Source organism: Cajanus cajan, chromosome 5 (genome assembly GCF_000230855.2).
Source record: "Cajanus cajan strain Asha chromosome 5, NIPB_CcT2T_4, whole genome shotgun sequence".
In the NCBI taxonomy this organism is placed as follows: domain Eukaryota; kingdom Viridiplantae; phylum Streptophyta; class Magnoliopsida; order Fabales; family Fabaceae; genus Cajanus; species Cajanus cajan.
In genome coordinates, this window is record NC_138521.1 from 7538107 (window position 1) to 7556313 (window position 18207).

Consider the following 18207-nt stretch of genomic DNA (forward strand, 5'->3'; position numbering starts at 1 on the left):
TCTGAGGTCACCCCGCGCTATGATGCCGAGTTCGAGCTCGGCATAGCGGTATGGATAGTACACTAGCCCCCCGAGCTCTGAAGACTGTAGGTTGAGGAGTTAAGACCAAGCTCGACAAGGGGTCGTGACTTTTCGCGTACGCCTATTTGTCATGATGCCATGTGTCATAACCGTCACCTCTTTGGGCCGATGTGGTGTTCCGATGTCTATGTTTCATGGTCGGGCTGAGGAGCTCGGCAATAATGAGCTTACTGCTTGGTTAGGTTGGTAAACCTTTGACCGAGTCAGCAGATCGGTGAGGGACAAGTCACCAACTCGGCTGGCCAGTACACTTGCCCCCAAGCACCGAGTGATGTAAGAGCAAAGGGGCTTCTGAGGAGTTCCCAAATTTGTTGTTTGAAGGTTCAAATTTGACCTTGTTAAGTAGATGTGACCTCAAGGTTCGGACTCGACCTTGGCATATCAAGGCTCGAACTCGACCTTGGTTAAGAAAGTGTGATCTCAAGGTTCGGACTCGACCTTGGCATATCAAGGTTCGAACTCGACCTTGGTTAAGAAAATGTGATCTCAAGGTTCAGACTCGACCTTGGCATATCAAGGTTTGAACTCGACCTTGGTTAAGAAAATGTGATCTCAAGGTTCGAACTCGACCTTAGCATCAAGGTTCGGATTCGACCTTGGCAACGTAATTTGTATTTGAAGGTTCGAACTCGACTTTAACATCAAGGTTCGAACTCGACCTTGGCAAGTCGTCATGGTTAATGTGCCAATACCAAAAATGTATGGGAATGGAGTTGCTTTGTTGATTTATTTCTGAGGTGTGCCTCGTTAAAACCTTCCTTGGCCAAAAACCATTTTCTTTAGTGGGAAAAAAGGCTGAGGAGGAAAAAGAGTACATCACCTGAATTTACAAGTTAAGAGAAATAAAATTTGAGGTGGGTGGAATTCCAAGTTCCAAATTTTCCTTTGGAGGGGTCTGTTCTTGCTTCTCCCCGTAATCGCCAAACAAGGTCGCCAACTTTAAATGTTTGTGGCCTGACCTTGGTCTTGCTTTCCTTGTGGTTTATCGCGAATTGCCTTGCGGAACTCAGCATGCTCCTCCATCTAGATGTACCCAGCAGCGCGAGCTCGGAGCTCGTCTATGTCGGGAGGAGGTCGTCGGCAAAGGCTGTTGATGAAAGGTCTTGGCTTCAACGCCATGAGCATGGAGTGTAGTGCGACCTTAGGGTTTAAGTTGCTAATTTTGACGAAGACGCCAGCGAAGCGCTCCATGAATGTCCTTAATGGTTCGTCGTCGCCCTGTCTGAGGTTGGCCAAGGCGGCGGATGTGATGTGATGAGGTCGACTTGTTGCGTATTGCGCCGTGAATCGCCTCACCAGAGTGTCGAAGCTATCGACTGATCCCATTGGCAATTGGGTATACTAAGCGAGTGTCGATCCCTTGAGCGAGGTTGGAAAAACCCTACACAGAATAACATCTTCATTAGTGTATAAGGTTACCTGTGTGACGTATAAGTCAATGTGTTCATCTGGATCCGTCGTGCCATCATAGCGGTCGATTTGGAGGGGCTTCCAGCCAAAAGGCAGAGGTGTCTCCATGATGCCGTCCACAAAGGGATGGCGGCGAATGCTCGTCTGATTTCTAGGAGCTTGAGCCGGAGCGTTGCTGACTTCATGGGCCGACCTATTCGTTGGCACGTGAGACCGATGTGTGGCAGGTCGGGGAGTCGGTGCCCTAGGCGCGGTTGGGGGTTGAGAGACCGAGTGCCCCTCCTCTTCGTGTTGACTACTCGGTTGAGGGGGCTGATCAGAAAGGCACCGAAGAAGTTGGGCGCGGATACGCTCGTTCTCGGCGCGCAGCGCCGCTAGGTCAGCCTCATTCGGGGTACGCAGTGCCGCTAGGTCAGTTTCGTGCTTGGCACGGATGTTTTGCAGATCGGCAGTGTGTTGTTGCCTCATCTGCTCGACTTGTTCGATCAGCCTTCCCAATGTTGCTTCGTTGTCCATGCTTGTCGTGCGATCTACGTCGTCTGTTGCGCGTCTACTATGGCTTCGGGTGAATACCATAAGCGTGGCCGATAAGAGCTGTCTTGATCGGCCCCACGGTGAGCACCAAATGTTCTTACCGGAGATCGGTCGTAGGGGACGATCTGTTGGGTAAGATCGGTGAGCTTCCTTCGCTGGTACGCTTGTTGCTCCAAGATGGGGTGGTACCTACAAAAGAGACTCCAATGCTAAAGTTAGTGTTTGTGGGTGTGTGAGTCTCATATAAGTAATGCACGTACCTTTGTGTGTATTAGGGTTTTGTTGGGCCTTGGGCCTGAGATCAGTTTATGACCTAATTGGATAGCAAGTCGATGTCGCCTAGCGCGTGTCCGAGGTCACTCCGCGCTATGATGCCGAGCTCGAGCTCGGCATAGAGGTACGGATAGTACAGAGATAATCTCAAAGCTTTCATTGCTAGAATGTTTTATTCTTCTAGATTGCCCTTCAACTTTGCCAGGAATTTCTATTATGTGAATTCTTATTCATTTGCTGCAAATCACATGCTTAATGATTTTCTCCCTCCTGGATACAATGCCTTGAGGACAACTCTCTTACAACAAGAGAAGGCACAAGTTGAGAGGTTGCTTAAACTTATTAAATCGACTTGGAATGCAAAAGGTGTTAGCATAATATCTGATGGATGGACAGATGTCCAAAGAAGGCCTTTAATTAATTTTATGGCTACAAGTGAAGGGGGTCCAATATTTTTAAAAGCTATTAATCCTTTTGATGAGATTAAAAACAAACATTATATGGTTGATAAGATGATAGAAGTTATAAAAGAAGTAGGAGAACAAAATGTTGTTCAAATTATAATAGATGATGCTTCTGTATGCAAATGTGTTGGAATGATTGTTGAAATTTCTTTTCCTAAATATTTTTGGACTCCTTGTGTTGTTCACAGATTGAACCTTGCGTTGAAGAACATATGTGCTTCCAAAAACACTAAAAGGAATGAGAAAGCTTATGCTGAATGTAATTGGATTACTCAAGTTGTTGATGATGTTTCTTTTGTTAGGAACTTTATCATGAATCACTCAATGAGATTGACAATTTTTAATCACTTTTCACCTCTAAAATTGCTTGTTATAGCTGAAACAGGCTTTGCATCTATTCTAGTGATGTTAAAGAGATTTAAACTTTTGAAAGGTGCTTTGCAATCGATGGTTATTAGTGAAGAATGGAACTCTTATAGAGAAGATGATGTGGGTAAGGCTCAAGCTGCAAAAGAATTTATTTTGAATGATGTGTGGTGGGACAAAATTACATATATTCTTAATTTCACCGAACCTATTCATAGTATGCTTAGGGCTTGTGACACAGATAGTCCCACACATCATTTGGTCTATGAGATGTGGGATAGTATGATAGAAAAAAAAAAGACGTCTATATATAGATATGAAGGAAAATAGTTAAATGATACATCAACATTTTATGAAGTTGTTTATTCTATACTAATTGATAAGTGGACTAAGAGTTGCACCCCTCTCCATTGCATGGCTCACTCTTTGAATCCTAGGTAAAATTAGCCTATTAAATATTTATTTTCTTTTATTATTTATTTATAAATAATTTGATAGTTACTAAATATTTTTATCTATTAACTTTTTTATTTATTCACAGGTACTACAGTGATGAATGGTTTAAAGAGGCTCCAAATAGAATTTTCCCACTCGAGGATGAAGAAATTTCTATGAAAAAATAAATGTTTAAAAAAGCTTTTCACAACAACTAAAGAAAGAAGAAAGGTTTCTTTTGAATATGCTAATTTTTCATCAAAAGCTCATAATTTTGCTTCTTTTGACTCAATTGAAGATAGATGGACATTAGATGCTAAATCCTAGTAGGTAATGCATGGTTCTTCTGCCCCTCTCCTTCAAAAGCTTTCTTTAAAGTTTCTTGTACAATCTAATTCTTCATCTTATTGCAAAATGAATTGGAGTACTTATTCCTTCATTCACTCCTTGAAAAGAAATAAGTTGAATCCTAAAAGAGTAGAAGACTTGGTTTATATACATACTAATTTGCGACTCTTGTCTAGGAAAAGTGAAGAATACATGTAAGGGAGTACTAGAATGTGGGACATTAGTGGAGATGCATGGGGTAGCTTTGACAGTGTTGAAAATCTTGAAGTGGCATCATTATCTCTTGATGAACCAAAAATGGAAGCTGTCTTATTTACAGATGATGGTCAAGGAGGGGATGAAATTGCTACTATTCCTATTTCTTGACAATAAAAAATGATTTATAATTTTTTTAGTAATGTTTAAAAATTAAAAAGCTAGAAATGTATTCTTAATTTTGAATTTTGAATGATATTTATTTGTAATTACTATTTTATATATATTAATTTAATTTTTTTAATACATATCATATCTTATATTTTCAAAACTTGACGTATTGTCGTATCGAATACGTATCGTATCCGATACTTGTATCGTATCCGTGCATCATAGTGGATGGTTCATTGTTTCACTTTAGATGTTGTGCTCATATTGAATCTACTAGTGCAAGCTAGATTGGGTAAATTTAAAACTATTACCTTCAATGTACATGAAAATGTTAAGTATATCAATCACAATAATTCTAAGTTGAAGGCTTTTTGTGATGTTGTTGAACAAAAGCTTCTAAAAGATTAAAAAAACTAATTATCAATTGCCCAACAAAATGAAATTCCACATATCAAATGTTGTCAATTACTTTGAAGTTTAAGATTGCTTTTGCAACTTACAAGGAAAGGGAGCCATATTATGATTATGCACCTTCACTTGAAGATTAAAACAAAGTTGAAAAAGTTTGTAAGCTTTTGGAAGTGTTTAATCTAGCTACGCATATAATTTCATGAAATGAGTATCCTACTACAAATTTATATCTTACAAAAGTGAGAAGAGTGAAAATGGTAATTGATAGTGCAACTAAAGATGGAGATCTTTTTATGAGAGAGATGACAACTCCAATAAAAATGAAGTTTGACAAGTATTGGGGCAATGTAATTTACTTATGGCTATTTCAAGTGTTTTAGATCCTAGGGTCAAATTTCATATTGTTAATATATGTTTCCCCTTGATATATAAACTTGGGGATGTTGCTAAAGAGAATGTAGTGAAGGCTCAAAAGTCATTGGAGCAATTATATGATAAGTATATGACTTTGAGTTTGAGAGAATCATCTTCTACAAAAATAGGTCATGGTGGGAATAATTATGCATCTTCTATTGAAGTTAATTCTTCAATCATAACTGGATTTGACCATATTATGAGCATGGTGTGTGAAAAGAAAGTTATTCCTCCAATGAAATCAAAGTTACAAACTTATCTTGATGAATGAGTTTATATTCCAAGGAGTAATAATAACTTGTTCAGCACCTTGAATTCGTGGTGGAACAACAACATGAAATATAGGGTTTTGTCAAAGATGGTTGTTGATATACTTGTTATTCCAATCTCAGTTGTAGCATTAGAATCAACAATTAGTATTGGAGGTAGAATAATTGATGAATTTCGCTTAAAATTAAATGAAAAATTTATTGAAAACACTCATTTATGGTGGAGATTGGCTTTGACACAAATATAATTTAAAGAGAAAGTCAAAGGTAAAAGTTTGTTATTTTTACATGGATTTTACTTATATTTAATAAAATAGTTATTTTTAATGTTTTTTTTTATTTTTATTTTGAAGGTGGATGAAGGACATGAAAATATCACCTTGAAGATTTGACAACTTTAGTGTTACTTGATACACATTTTTTGGTTGTCATATTATAATTGTGTTAGCTTTTAAATTATTGTTTTTGGTAGTATTAAACTGTTAGTCTTGGTTATATTGAATTACTTTTAAATTATTATTTTTTGTATTAGTATTAAATTAATTGTATTGAATAATTATGTCATCTTTTTAAATTACAAAATTTTGTTATAGTTAATCCAATAATCTTAACGGGTATTATCATAACTATTTTATTTTTGGTAGATAAAAGAAATTAACAAACATTAAAAATAAATCAGTCAACCCCAACTAGATCATATAAAAAAGTTTCTAAAGAAAAGGGAGGAGGAACTACAAATTCCTCAAAAGAACTTTAGAATCTTGCTCCTTTTGCGGCTAATATATATGTCAAACCATTAGCATTACGATTGATGAGATCAAAAGTAACCTCCCATGTGCGTTGCAAAAGATGTTTTAATCTGACAACAATATCTTTATGCATGTGCAGCTCCATATCAAGGTTACTAATATTATTAATAGTCTCCAACAAATCCAGACAATCAACTTCACAATGGACATATTTATATCCTAGTAGCCATGCAAGTTGAAGACCATCCTTGAGTGCCAACATCTTAGCTCGAAGAAGATCTCCAAGGCCGTATACTTTAAGAAAATCCAAATATCCATTCACCTTGGGTTCCACGGATTATGCCTCCTCCTCCCATGACATTCGAAACTATCCAAGATCCATCCATATTCAACTTTATGAAAGGATGATTAGGTGGAGTCCATGTTGCTATTGTTACTTTAGGCAGCCTATTGCAATACAATTCAAGTTTAGTAATTGTACATCGTATCAAGCTACCCTCATAATTAAAATTCCATTTCTTTGTTAAGAATACAACATTATACCTTCACTTCCAAAGGCACCATAGAATGGACAGAATGTGAGAGTAAGGTTCATAAGTAATAACTCCAACTATCTAGAGCTGGATATTTTGGCATGTCATTTTGTTAGATGAAGTAACCCCCATGCAAAGCCAAACCTCTTTGAAATTTGGACAGTCCCTTAAAGCATGTAGAATAGTTTCCTCCATTACAAAACATCTAGTATACATTGCACTAGTGGAAAGATGGCTAGCATAACGTTTGTTATTAATAGGCAAGACAACACGAAATATTTGCCAGAAGAAGAAATGAATCTTCTCAAGAGTGGTAATTCTCCAAATTCTCTTCCAAACATGATTGGAAAAGGGAGGGTGGTTAAGATACTAGGCATATACTGAATATGTTGTGTAAGTCCCATGATTATTACTCAACCAAGCAAGAACATCAACATCAGTGGGAGTAGAAGGAATAGGTACTTCAAGAATAAAATTTACTACACTCGAAGAAAGGGGTGTGTATAACCCTTGCAAATTCCAATTCCCATTATTCCATAAATTTGCTACAGTAAGGTGAGAATCATGGATGTGGACAAAAAGAACCTCTTGGCATAATGGGCACGTTCCTAACTTGTTAGAAAACTAAAGACTAAAGAGACCTCCACCAAGACGTGGTCCAAACCTTTTTTGGAGGGCAGTCACAGCTTTGGCAATACTCTTCCTAACATAAGAATTGCCCTGAGGAATAGTAGGTTGAAGGATGAAGTCACTATGAATATATTTGTGAGAAAGAACTTGAACCCAAGGTTTATCCAAGTGGTAAAGAAAGTCCCATATTAACTTTCCGAGCAAAGAGATGTTAGCCAACCGAGTATCTCGCATGCTTAAACCCCCAACAATTTTTGGTTTAGTAACATCACTCTAACTAACCAAATTCCAAGACCGAGAAGATGCATTTTTAGACCAAAGCACGGATCTACGCAACTAGTCCACAACTTGACAAATACTTGTGGTATTCACATAGATTGCATAGTATATATGGGTATAGAGGCAATGATAGATTTAGCAAGACAAAGACGGCTTGTTCCATTTAAGGGATTATTCTTCCATGAGGAAAAATGTCCCTAAACTTTATCAATTATATGTTGAAGGTTTGCTTTCATCACATGTCCAATCAGTAAGTGATAACCAAGATAGTTGCCAATATTTGTGGCGTATCTTATGCCAAGGATACCAGCTAAGTCATCTTAGCAAAGCTCGAAACTCCTTTAGAACAAGTGAAGCGAGACTTGGATAAATTAACTTAAAGTCTTGAGTCTGCACAAAACAAATCCAAAGTGGAGAGTCCACCTGCATTTAAGCTCATATAGCTTTATAGAATAATAACAAATCATCAACAAATAAGAGATGTGACAGGGTTGGACAACCCCTAGAGGTAGATATGGGTTTCCATTTATTACTTATAATTATTTGATTAATCATGAGGACTAATTTTTCCATACAAAGCACAAAGAGATAAGGTGAGAGTGGATCTCCTTGTCGTAGTTGTCAAGAATGTAGAAAAGGATCTAGTTTGGAACCATTCCAAAGGATAGAAAGACTAGACCCACAAACTCCCCACATAATAAGATTAACAATGTGTCCTAAAAATCCAAACTCCAACAAAGTTCTTTGTAGGAAGTCCTAGTTGACCCTATCATAGGTTTTCTCAAGGTCCATTTTAATTGCAACCAATCATTCTTTGTTCTTAACCTTATGAATATGATGTAAGGCCTCTTGGGCAAGGATAACATTATCCTTAGTCCCTTTCCCGAGATAAAACTACCTTGAAAGGGACCAATAAGGGTATGCCAAAATGGTTGGATCCGATTCACCAGCACTTTTGTAATCACCTTGTAAGTCATATTACAAACGTTAATGGGACGAAATTCCTTCAAAGTGGTAGGATGGCCCACCTTGGGGATGAGAATAATAAGTGTCTCCAAAAGTTTGGGATCAACTGCACCAATATTAAAAGCCTCTTTGACCATAAGCCATATATCATTCCCCAAAAAATGCCAGTATTATTTAAAAAAGAAAGGTTGAAACCCATCAAGGCCTGGAGCCTTAAAGGATTTCATCCCTATAACTTCACTTTGAACTTCCTCTAAGGAAATTGGTGCTAAAGTATGTCTTTGGTATCAAAACTCAAACAAGGCATATAATCAACTTGTAGGGAATTGCTACTAATTGGAGTATCAAATATAAAGAGATTCTGATAGTACCTCATTGTCTATGTGCATAGTATATTTGGGTCAGTACACCAAGAACCATCATCCAAAAATAAACCATTCATTTTATTTCTTTTCCAACCTATATGAGAGTTTGTGTTTGGAAAAAGGATGTATTTTGATCTCCAAAACTAACCCATTTCTCCCATGACTTTTGGAACAAAAAAAAGTTGGTTATTGAAAATATGTCAAACAAGTTAATTGAAAAAATTAGAAACTTTCTTTTGAATAAGATTACCTTTTTCCATAGCCTATGTGTGAATGTACGACAATGTACATGGATGTACATGAGTTGTCCCTTTAATAGAAAATGATATCATTTATTCTTTTTATGAATTGTAATGTACTCAATATTCCTAAGATCACCTCATGTACAATAAGTATTTTTTTAGTTTGTAAATTGTTATCATAACTATTTTAGTTTGTTAAAATATAAGCCACTTATTAATTACAATATACCAAATTAGATATAGAAAATATTTAAAATATTTCTTTAATACAATTATCCTTTTTCATTATAGATTAGGGTTACAGTCTATGCATAAGTGTAAATCAACATACATGATTCCACAAAAATTATTCTTTTAATAGAAAATGATTCACTTTTTTGTGACATTGTATATATTTCAAAATTTAAATTTTAATAACATTGAGTAAATTATATTTTATCACACAAACTAAAAAATAATATGTAGTGACGTATTTAAAAATAATTTTGTTGATTTTTAAAAAAATTAAGTTTATTAGTCTATTTAACATTATTAATGTAAAGTAGACTTTTAAATGGGTTAATAGGCCAAGTTAGGATGTCAGACTTTAAAAAGGTCAAACTAGGTCAGACCTATAAAAAAAGTTTATAATAGATAATAGATAAGGTTTATGCTTTAATTTTGCAGAACAATCTTAGTTTATATATTCAAAATCTAGTCTGTCCTGACTTATTTCCACCCCAAACTATATATAACCTAACTTATTTTTTATATTTCTCATACAAATATTTGAAATAAAAGATAAATTAAAAAAAATGACAATTTTGTAATAAAAAAATAAAATAATACCAAATAATTAGGACAAAACTAAATGGTCACATATAGGGGCCGAGCTAAGTTGGGGGATGAAGTGGATAATACATGCTCTAATTGGATTGGTTTGATTCAAATTCAAATTTTTTTTTTGGCCAATTTAAACTAATTATTATCTTTTTAAGTATATACTTTTTTATCCATTTATTGTCTATTTTATATAAAAACTTAAATATGTTTGAATTCTTTTATAAATATGATTTTATTTTGTTTTAATTTTGCAAAATTAATTTGTTATTTTTAGATTTTTAATATTTTTTAACATTAAACCTTTAAAAAAGATTATTCCTGTATTCGATGAGGAATACTTCTTGATAATCAAATAAATTATAATTAGTTAGTGTTGATATAACTAATAAATTAAAATAATAAGAAATATTTTTTACTAAGATGAGATTAGATTATTTTTAAATAAATAACTTAATTAAACAGTGTATTTCTGATAATAGTTTTTAATATATTTAACTTCATTTTTCTAACAATAATTAGTCATAAAAAAAATATACAATGGAGATTTATTTTTCCATTTTAATAATGAGTAATACAATGAGGAATATAATGGAAAAACTGGACTCATAAATTCCCAGTTGCAGTCTTAGCAAGCACATGTGCTGCATTATTAACTTTCCTAGGAACATATTTTAAAAGTAAACCATCTTATTGATCTAAGAGTAGTTGCTTGATATGGTGAGTAATGATACCCCTCTTTTAGAGTGTTGAGAACCATGATGCTGCATCTAAAGCATGGCTTGTAGTAATTCAAAAGTCCCACCCTCCAGTAGTTTGAAAAGAGTGGAAGACCATTATGTTCTTGCAACTATAAAAAAAAAGGTTTGAGTGAAACCTGAGGCATTTTGAGCTTTAAAAGGTGCAACATCAGTGTTGTGTTGCATTGTTTTTACCAAACTCTTGATTTTTTAGGGGTACTTTTGTTTTTATTTGAAAAAAAAAATCATTTTTTTATTCATATTATTTATGAGTATTATTATTTAATTTTTTAAGTTTAAAATATTTAAAACATGAATTAATTTAGCCGTTGAATGATTAAATAGTAGAAATAAACTTTTTTTATTTTCTATAATGATAAAACTCGCTTAAAAAAATCTTAATCAACTCCTATAATATTAATCCTAAACAATTATTTTACTTAAAGTATTCTTAAAAACTATTATTTGATAAATATTTTTTAATTTTTTTAATCTAATTTAAATTTTATTTGTTAGATTTTTTGTAAATTAAAATTTGATATTTAAAATAAATTATGAGTAATTAATAATAATCAAATGTCATAATATAAATTATTTAACTTAAATTTAAAATATAATTTATATATAAAAAATATCTATTTATACACATTTAAATATAATTTATATATATTTAAACATAACACGTCTCTGTATATAAAATTTATTATAAATTCACAAATAAATTACTAGTTTATTTTATTTTATTATTTTTATAAATCTTAGTTTTTTCATTTCTCTCACACAAGTAATACAGTGATTAATATAGGGCAATAGGAAATACTGAAATAGGCGCTGAGAAGCGAAGCAAAGCAATTGGCGTTTCTCAGAAACCCTAATCACTCACTAAAACCGCCCTTTTTCTTTGTGCTTCGAAAACCCTAACTCGATGGGGGGAAAGAGGAAGAAGAGCGATGGCGATGACGTGGAAGAAGCCGAAGAAGGTTCAAAGAAGAAAACAAGAACGTCGGCGGAGAAGAAGGAGCAATTGCTCCCTTCCATGATAAAGAACAAGGACAAGAGATCGGAGGTGCACGCCAAGCTCAAGCGCCAGAAGAAGCTCGACAAGCGCGCCAAGGCCAAGGCCAGGGACGCCGCTGCCAAGCGAGCTCTCGACCTCGGCGAGGAGGTTCTCCATTCTCCCAATCCCATCCCTTCTCTTTTCTTCTTTCGTCTTTAATTTGTTTCCGTCATTTTATTTTATTTGCTTCTCCGCAGCCTCCGGAGAAGAAGGTTCCTCGCACAATCGAGAACACCAGGGAATTCGACGAGACTGTTTGCAGGCCTGATGACGAAGAGGTTTGTGTTGCTTTCTCATTGCGAAAATTGTGATGTTATCCTTAATTTTAATGTCATATTATATTATATTAGAATAATTGGTGCTAATTCTGCCTGGATGATGCTAATTGATTGCTCCAATTTTAATTCGAACTGATTAATCTGGTTTTGTTAGTTGGCTGGTAACAGGAGTTGGATTTGTGTAGGAAACTTGTTTTTGATTAGGGGCTTTGGTTTTTGCTATTTTGAATTTGCAGTAGCGTTGCTGTTATTCAAACATTTTTTTTTTTAAATTACTTATGTTGACTAGTGAATTATACTTGTTTGCAGTTATTTGCCGGAAACGATGCTGATGAATTCAGTTCAATTTTAAATCAGCAACAAACTCCCAAGATACTAATCACCACTTGCCGCTTCAACTCTACAGTATGTTTTCAATATGCGATTGTTTGTAATCCCTGTCTAGTCTGGCATAAGTACTTTTTGAAGCAATAATTTTTTCCTCCTTAGTTTATTTTTTATATTTTAGGTTCACACTTATAGGAGCAGAACATTGTCAAGGAAATTTTGTCTTCTATATTGTATAACATGTTTTCCAACTTTTGGTTAAAATATGGCTTGAACTGCAGAGGGGACCTGCTTTTATATCAGAGTTGCTTTCGGTTATACCAAATGCACACTACTACAAGAGAGGAACATATGATCTGAAAAAGGTGCTGTGTATCTCACTGTCTCTCCCCCCTTGTGAGGGTAAAACATAGAACATTAGAACTAGTTTGGGCATTTTTTTCTAATTCCACTTTGGATTGCAGATTGTAGAATATGCTAAGAATAAGGACTTCACTTCTGTTATAGTTGTTCACACCAATCGTAGGGAACCAGGTAAGTGGAGCTTTCTCAGGAAGACACAATCTATACAGATTTTATATATTTAAAGATTGTTTTTGATAGTTCATGCCCTTTTCCTTTAGATTTCAAGGCAAAATGTTCCTACAAGTATTTAATTCTTTGCTCCTATGTATTGCAGATGCTCTTTTAGTCATTGGCATACCTAATGGGCCTACTGCTCATTTTAAGCTCTCCAAGCTTGTTTTGCGCAAGGATATCAAGGTTTCATGTTAATAAATATAATAGTATAATACATAGTATCCAGTCTTCTGATTGATGTTGGTATGCGTTAATCTGCTTAATTTAAATTTTGGAGTAAATAAACAAATATAATTTTTTTGAAATCTTAGAAAGAAGAGGAAAGGAAATATGTTGTGACAAACTAATTGTTAAGTTTACGTTGAAACTTAATTTTTTGTCCCTTTCATTTTTTGCTTCACTATAAAGAATACGTTCTTAAAGGTCTTGCAACATGTGTTACCAATATCACATGAAATCTATTGGTAGTTGATTTTATTTATGTGACTGTCTTGAGATTAAGCATGTAACAAAAAAAAAGATTTAATTTTTATTGCATGCATTTTTTGCCCCTTGCAGAATCATGGAACTCCAACGAGTCACAAACCTGAGCTTGTATTGAATAACTTCACAACACGTCTAGGGCATCGAGTTGGAAGGTGACCATTTTCTCTGATTCTATGTTTTTTTAACATTTATATTTTACTTGTAATGCCTTTTTCTTATAATACTTTTGTTGTATTTAAGTGCAAGGTCTGATTGAAATACTTTTTGTAGTTTATAGTTATTTTTATTCAAGTATCATGAAATAAAAATGTAAAATGAATCCAAGTCTTTTCTATTTTAATAATATCATTTTTCATCAACAAATATCTCATCTGTTTCCTGTTTCTTTATAATAATGATTAGTATAAGCATTGAACTGAACTCTCGCTATTTGTTGAGTTTTTTTAATAGGTTGATACAGTCACTTTTTCCACAAGATCCAGAACATAAAGGCCGACGAGTAGTCACCTTCCACAACCAGAGAGACTTCATATTCTTCCGGCATCATCGGTATATATATTCATAAAGCATACAATATTGTCATTTGTTTCAAAATATTAATGATTTCATTTCCTGACATTTTGTTATGTTCAACCACATACATTTAAGGTACATTTTTGAAACCAAAGAAGTTAAAAAGGCCGAGTCAAAAAGTAAAAAGGACAAAGATGGCAAGAGTGAGAATGTTCCTGAACAGAAAACAATTGCCCGTCTTCAGGTTGGTGTTGGGTTTTTTTTATTTGCTTTTCATTTACCAGCATTTAAAAACTCGATGGCTGTTGGCTACTGAATGTAAATCTCTGTATCACATATAGTTGTTATTTATGCTTTTCACTGCTCTGTTATGCTTGTCTTGTGTGTCAAAATAAGTGAAAATATTGGTATAGTACGAGAAGTGATGTGTAAGTATTAGATAATAGAACTGGTGGTTCAGATTGTTGACTTCGGTGATTTAGCATATTTTGATCAGTAGGTATTATGGAAGAGAATATTTGAAGATCGAGTGATGCTTTGTTATTTCATGTCAGTTCTTTAATCTGTATTCACATGTAGACTCTAAAAAGTTAATCATGAGTGATTATAACAGACTAAAAGTTGTCTACATGAGAAAATATGGATGCTTACATTCGAGATGGGTGACGTGTCTATTCTCTATTTGCATTTACATTCATGATGTCTATTGTTTCTGATATTGTCAAGGATTTAAGTATTCTTCAAGCTTGATTTGTTCAAGTTTAGCACCAGCTTTATTTTTTCAGTTTGTCTTGTTAACGATCTCCAAACTTGCTTTTGTTACAACCTCACTTAAATGCAGGAATGTGGCCCTCGTTTCACGCTAAAGTTGATTAGCCTGCAGCATGGGACATTTGATACTAAGGGTGGGGAATATGAATGGGTTCACAAGGTAATTTATATGCGAACCAACTCACTCTTTAATTTCGTGGTCTGACTTTGCTTACCTATTTACCTAACTTTGCCTATTATTTTATTTTCTTAGCCGGAAATGGACACAAGCCGAAGGAGGTTTTTCCTATGACTTTGGGAACGTTGCATGTTGGATATCATTTTTGCGGCTTTAGTTATCTTGAGGTTGTTGTAATATTTCAACCTGTTTATTACTCAATTCTGGTGTATCATTTATTTTATTTTATTTGGGTCAAAGTCCTATCATCTCTGTAAGCCAGTGAGCAATTTTGACCTTACATCTATTGGTGGTTGAGGATAGAGAAAAAATATGCAGGTTTCTTGAAAGCAATACAATATTTAAATTTGAGATGGTATGCTTCTATAACGGTCTTTCATGTGACGAGTGAATGTGCTGAGGCTAACAAGTCATAGCATCATTTTATCTCTATTAGCATGTGATGAAGTGGATGTGCTGAGGCTACTAAGTCATAGATATGAGTTCACGTGGCCATTGGCGATCCTTAACTTGGATGTAGTTGTATAATTAGGATCGCCTGTAACTTATTTCCACGTGTCACGTACAGGCCTGTTTGACTGCCGCCCAAAGAAAATTTCTGGTTGGATGGATTCACGGGAACGGAATTATAAATGGTCACCACTCACTTATGGCTTCCGATAATCATTACCGTATCTTTTATTTATTTTTAATTCATAATTGTGTCAATGTGAGGGTTAGCATTTAGTAACATAATTCCTAATATACTTGTGACACTTTTTTACTAATTAAATTATATTTATGATCATAAAATTTTATGTGTGATTTATTTATGAGTTACTATTGATACACCGTCAGTGTGTAAAACTTTATACTAGTAATTAATAATATTTTTTAAAGTTATTTATTTTATTATTATTTTATTAAATAAGCAATTGATATGATATTAAAAGATATGATTGGTTGTTAGTGTAAAAAAAATTTATACTAGCAATGTATAGTTGATTAACTCTTTATTTATTAAGTAAATATTAATAAAATTTTAAAATTTTTAATTAATTTTAATTATTAATGTGTTGAAGAGAATTTGACAAGTTATTTTGATTTTAAAAAAAATTATAGCGGGAAAAATTACTTGTAAATAGTGAAGGATAGTTTTTACGTGGTATATATCATCGTGCGCTCTCAATGTTGTGCTAGTGTAATTGACTTAATCCACCTTGAAGAAAGGTTGAATTTCACACTCAATGTCTATAATCTTGGTTATTTTATTTTAAAATAAAGATATTTAATTTTTTTAATTTAAAAAATGTGAAAATTTGATTTTTTAATTAAATTGTCATTTATTAATTATTAAATTTTAGTATTTATTTATATTTAAATTTAAATGATGTGGCATTTAGTAATGTAACATTTGAAGATAAATTTTTTTTAAAAAAAACATGAAAATAATATTTTTTAATAAATAAGTATGAATTACTCGTTAAAATATATACAAATAAGTTTTTGCTTGTTATCTTTTAGCTAAATTATACTTTTAGTCTTTTATTGTAACGACCTACCTCGATTGTTACACTGCGAGACAACACAACAAACTATTGAAATATATACTAAAATAATATAATAAGAATATTTAGAACACAAGTTGTTAAGCAAGCAACCAAAATTTTTTTTAATTATATACAATAAAATATGCTACTATAAGGTAACTTACAAAAGGAACATCCATTCCAGGCACCTTCTGTGGTCTCTAGCAACTATCTCCTAGCCTATCTATGTCATGCTCTCATACATCGTATGATCATCGCAGTTCAAACCACATGGAAACATGTAAGGGTAAACTAGTGAAAATAAACAACACATATATAGGAAAGCAACTTACAACACTAGCAACTTAACATCACTGTGAACAATAATAGTTTATTCATCATGCAAAACACATCTCAACAACACATTTACAACTCATCAACACATACAACTTATCAACACATATGTGTCGTCACGAATTTCAACTCGAAGATCTCTTACACCACAAGGTGAGCAGTTTAAGTCATTAACTCCTACAAAACCGACAATACAAATTTTTTTTGGGCTTGCTAGGTAAATAACAAATTTCGATAAAAAGTCACAACATGATAACGATTTCTCAGACTTTGACATTTAAATAAGGAAGTATAGTACTATGTCATGATAGGACAGTTGGATTTAGGCCTACCACGACATTATCTAGCTCAACTAAGCCACATATGGGATTAACTTACTGACTATCCTCCAAATACTACAACCCTCCGATACTCGGTTAGGAACTAAGTTCCCAACTTCATACTTTACTCAAATTAACCGCTTATAATTGGTATAGCTCGACCTGACCCCTATACCGTGGTCGCTTCATTCATGTGTGCCTTGACCTTGCCCACACATGGGACCAACTAAGTCCTAGAAGAGAACAACATATCATCCACTCCAATGGACAACTTTTCAAGGAGGGTTTTTCAACAAATTGGGCTCTTAGAGCACCACAACACTCTCAATCCACACAATGTGATGAGCAACTTCGAAAATATCTCTCCTAGTCATAGTGATCAACAACTCATCATCACAACACAACAACACAGTTATCATCTCATCAGCTCAACTATCAACTCATTTCAACTTTAAACAACACAGTTATCATCTCATCAACTTAACTATCAACTCATTTCAACTTTAAACAACACAGTCAACTCTCAACTTATAGCTCAACCATCACTAAGTAACATTTTTTCAACACATAATACAACATACAACTTTATAACAACATACAACTCTCATCTAACAACTTAGTAACACAGTCTACTAACAAATTTTGGATCATCTCAACACATCTACACACTTCACATCATGTTTCTTACAACTCACGACATTATCATCATGCACTTCACAACTTTCAACTAGATCATCTCATCATATTTCACAACATATAAACAGTCAACACATAATATAAAGCAACTTTAACAACATACCACATATTCAACACATTTTTATTTAACACAACAACTCACTCAACGTATAACTCTTCAACTCATTTAGCACCTCTACACAACTACATAACTTCATAACTCAACTACAACATACATCTCACATCTCACTACTAAGTATCCTCATCATGCTACACAACATCATCTTTCAACACAGAACACATCAACCCATGTTATGCAATCATCTCTAACCACTTACAACATTCACAACACATAATAGCTACTCATACATCTCGTTTACATCCCATCTTCATCACAAAAGCATCACCAACAACATCATTATTCAATATTTTATCATCTATTATCAATACAAAACATTTTCATCACA

At 33.8% G+C, this 18207-nt stretch overlaps 1 protein-coding gene across 1 annotated transcript; it reads left to right on the forward strand.

The window, feature by feature from the left end:
- The first annotated feature begins 11501 nt into the window (after positions 1–11501).
- MEE49 (Ribosomal RNA processing Brix domain protein) lies at positions 11502–15236 on the forward strand. Its single transcript, XM_029269265.2, has 11 exons — positions 11502–11859; positions 11949–12029; positions 12339–12434; positions 12638–12721; positions 12821–12890; positions 13036–13118; positions 13494–13573; positions 13872–13970; positions 14070–14178; positions 14776–14865; positions 14959–15236. The coding sequence occupies exons 1-11, from the start codon at positions 11620–11622 to the stop codon at positions 14995–14997; spliced, it is 1071 nt and encodes a 356-aa protein (XP_029125098.2). The 5' UTR covers positions 11502–11619; the 3' UTR covers positions 14998–15236.
- Positions 15237–18207: the final 2971 nt, after the last annotated feature.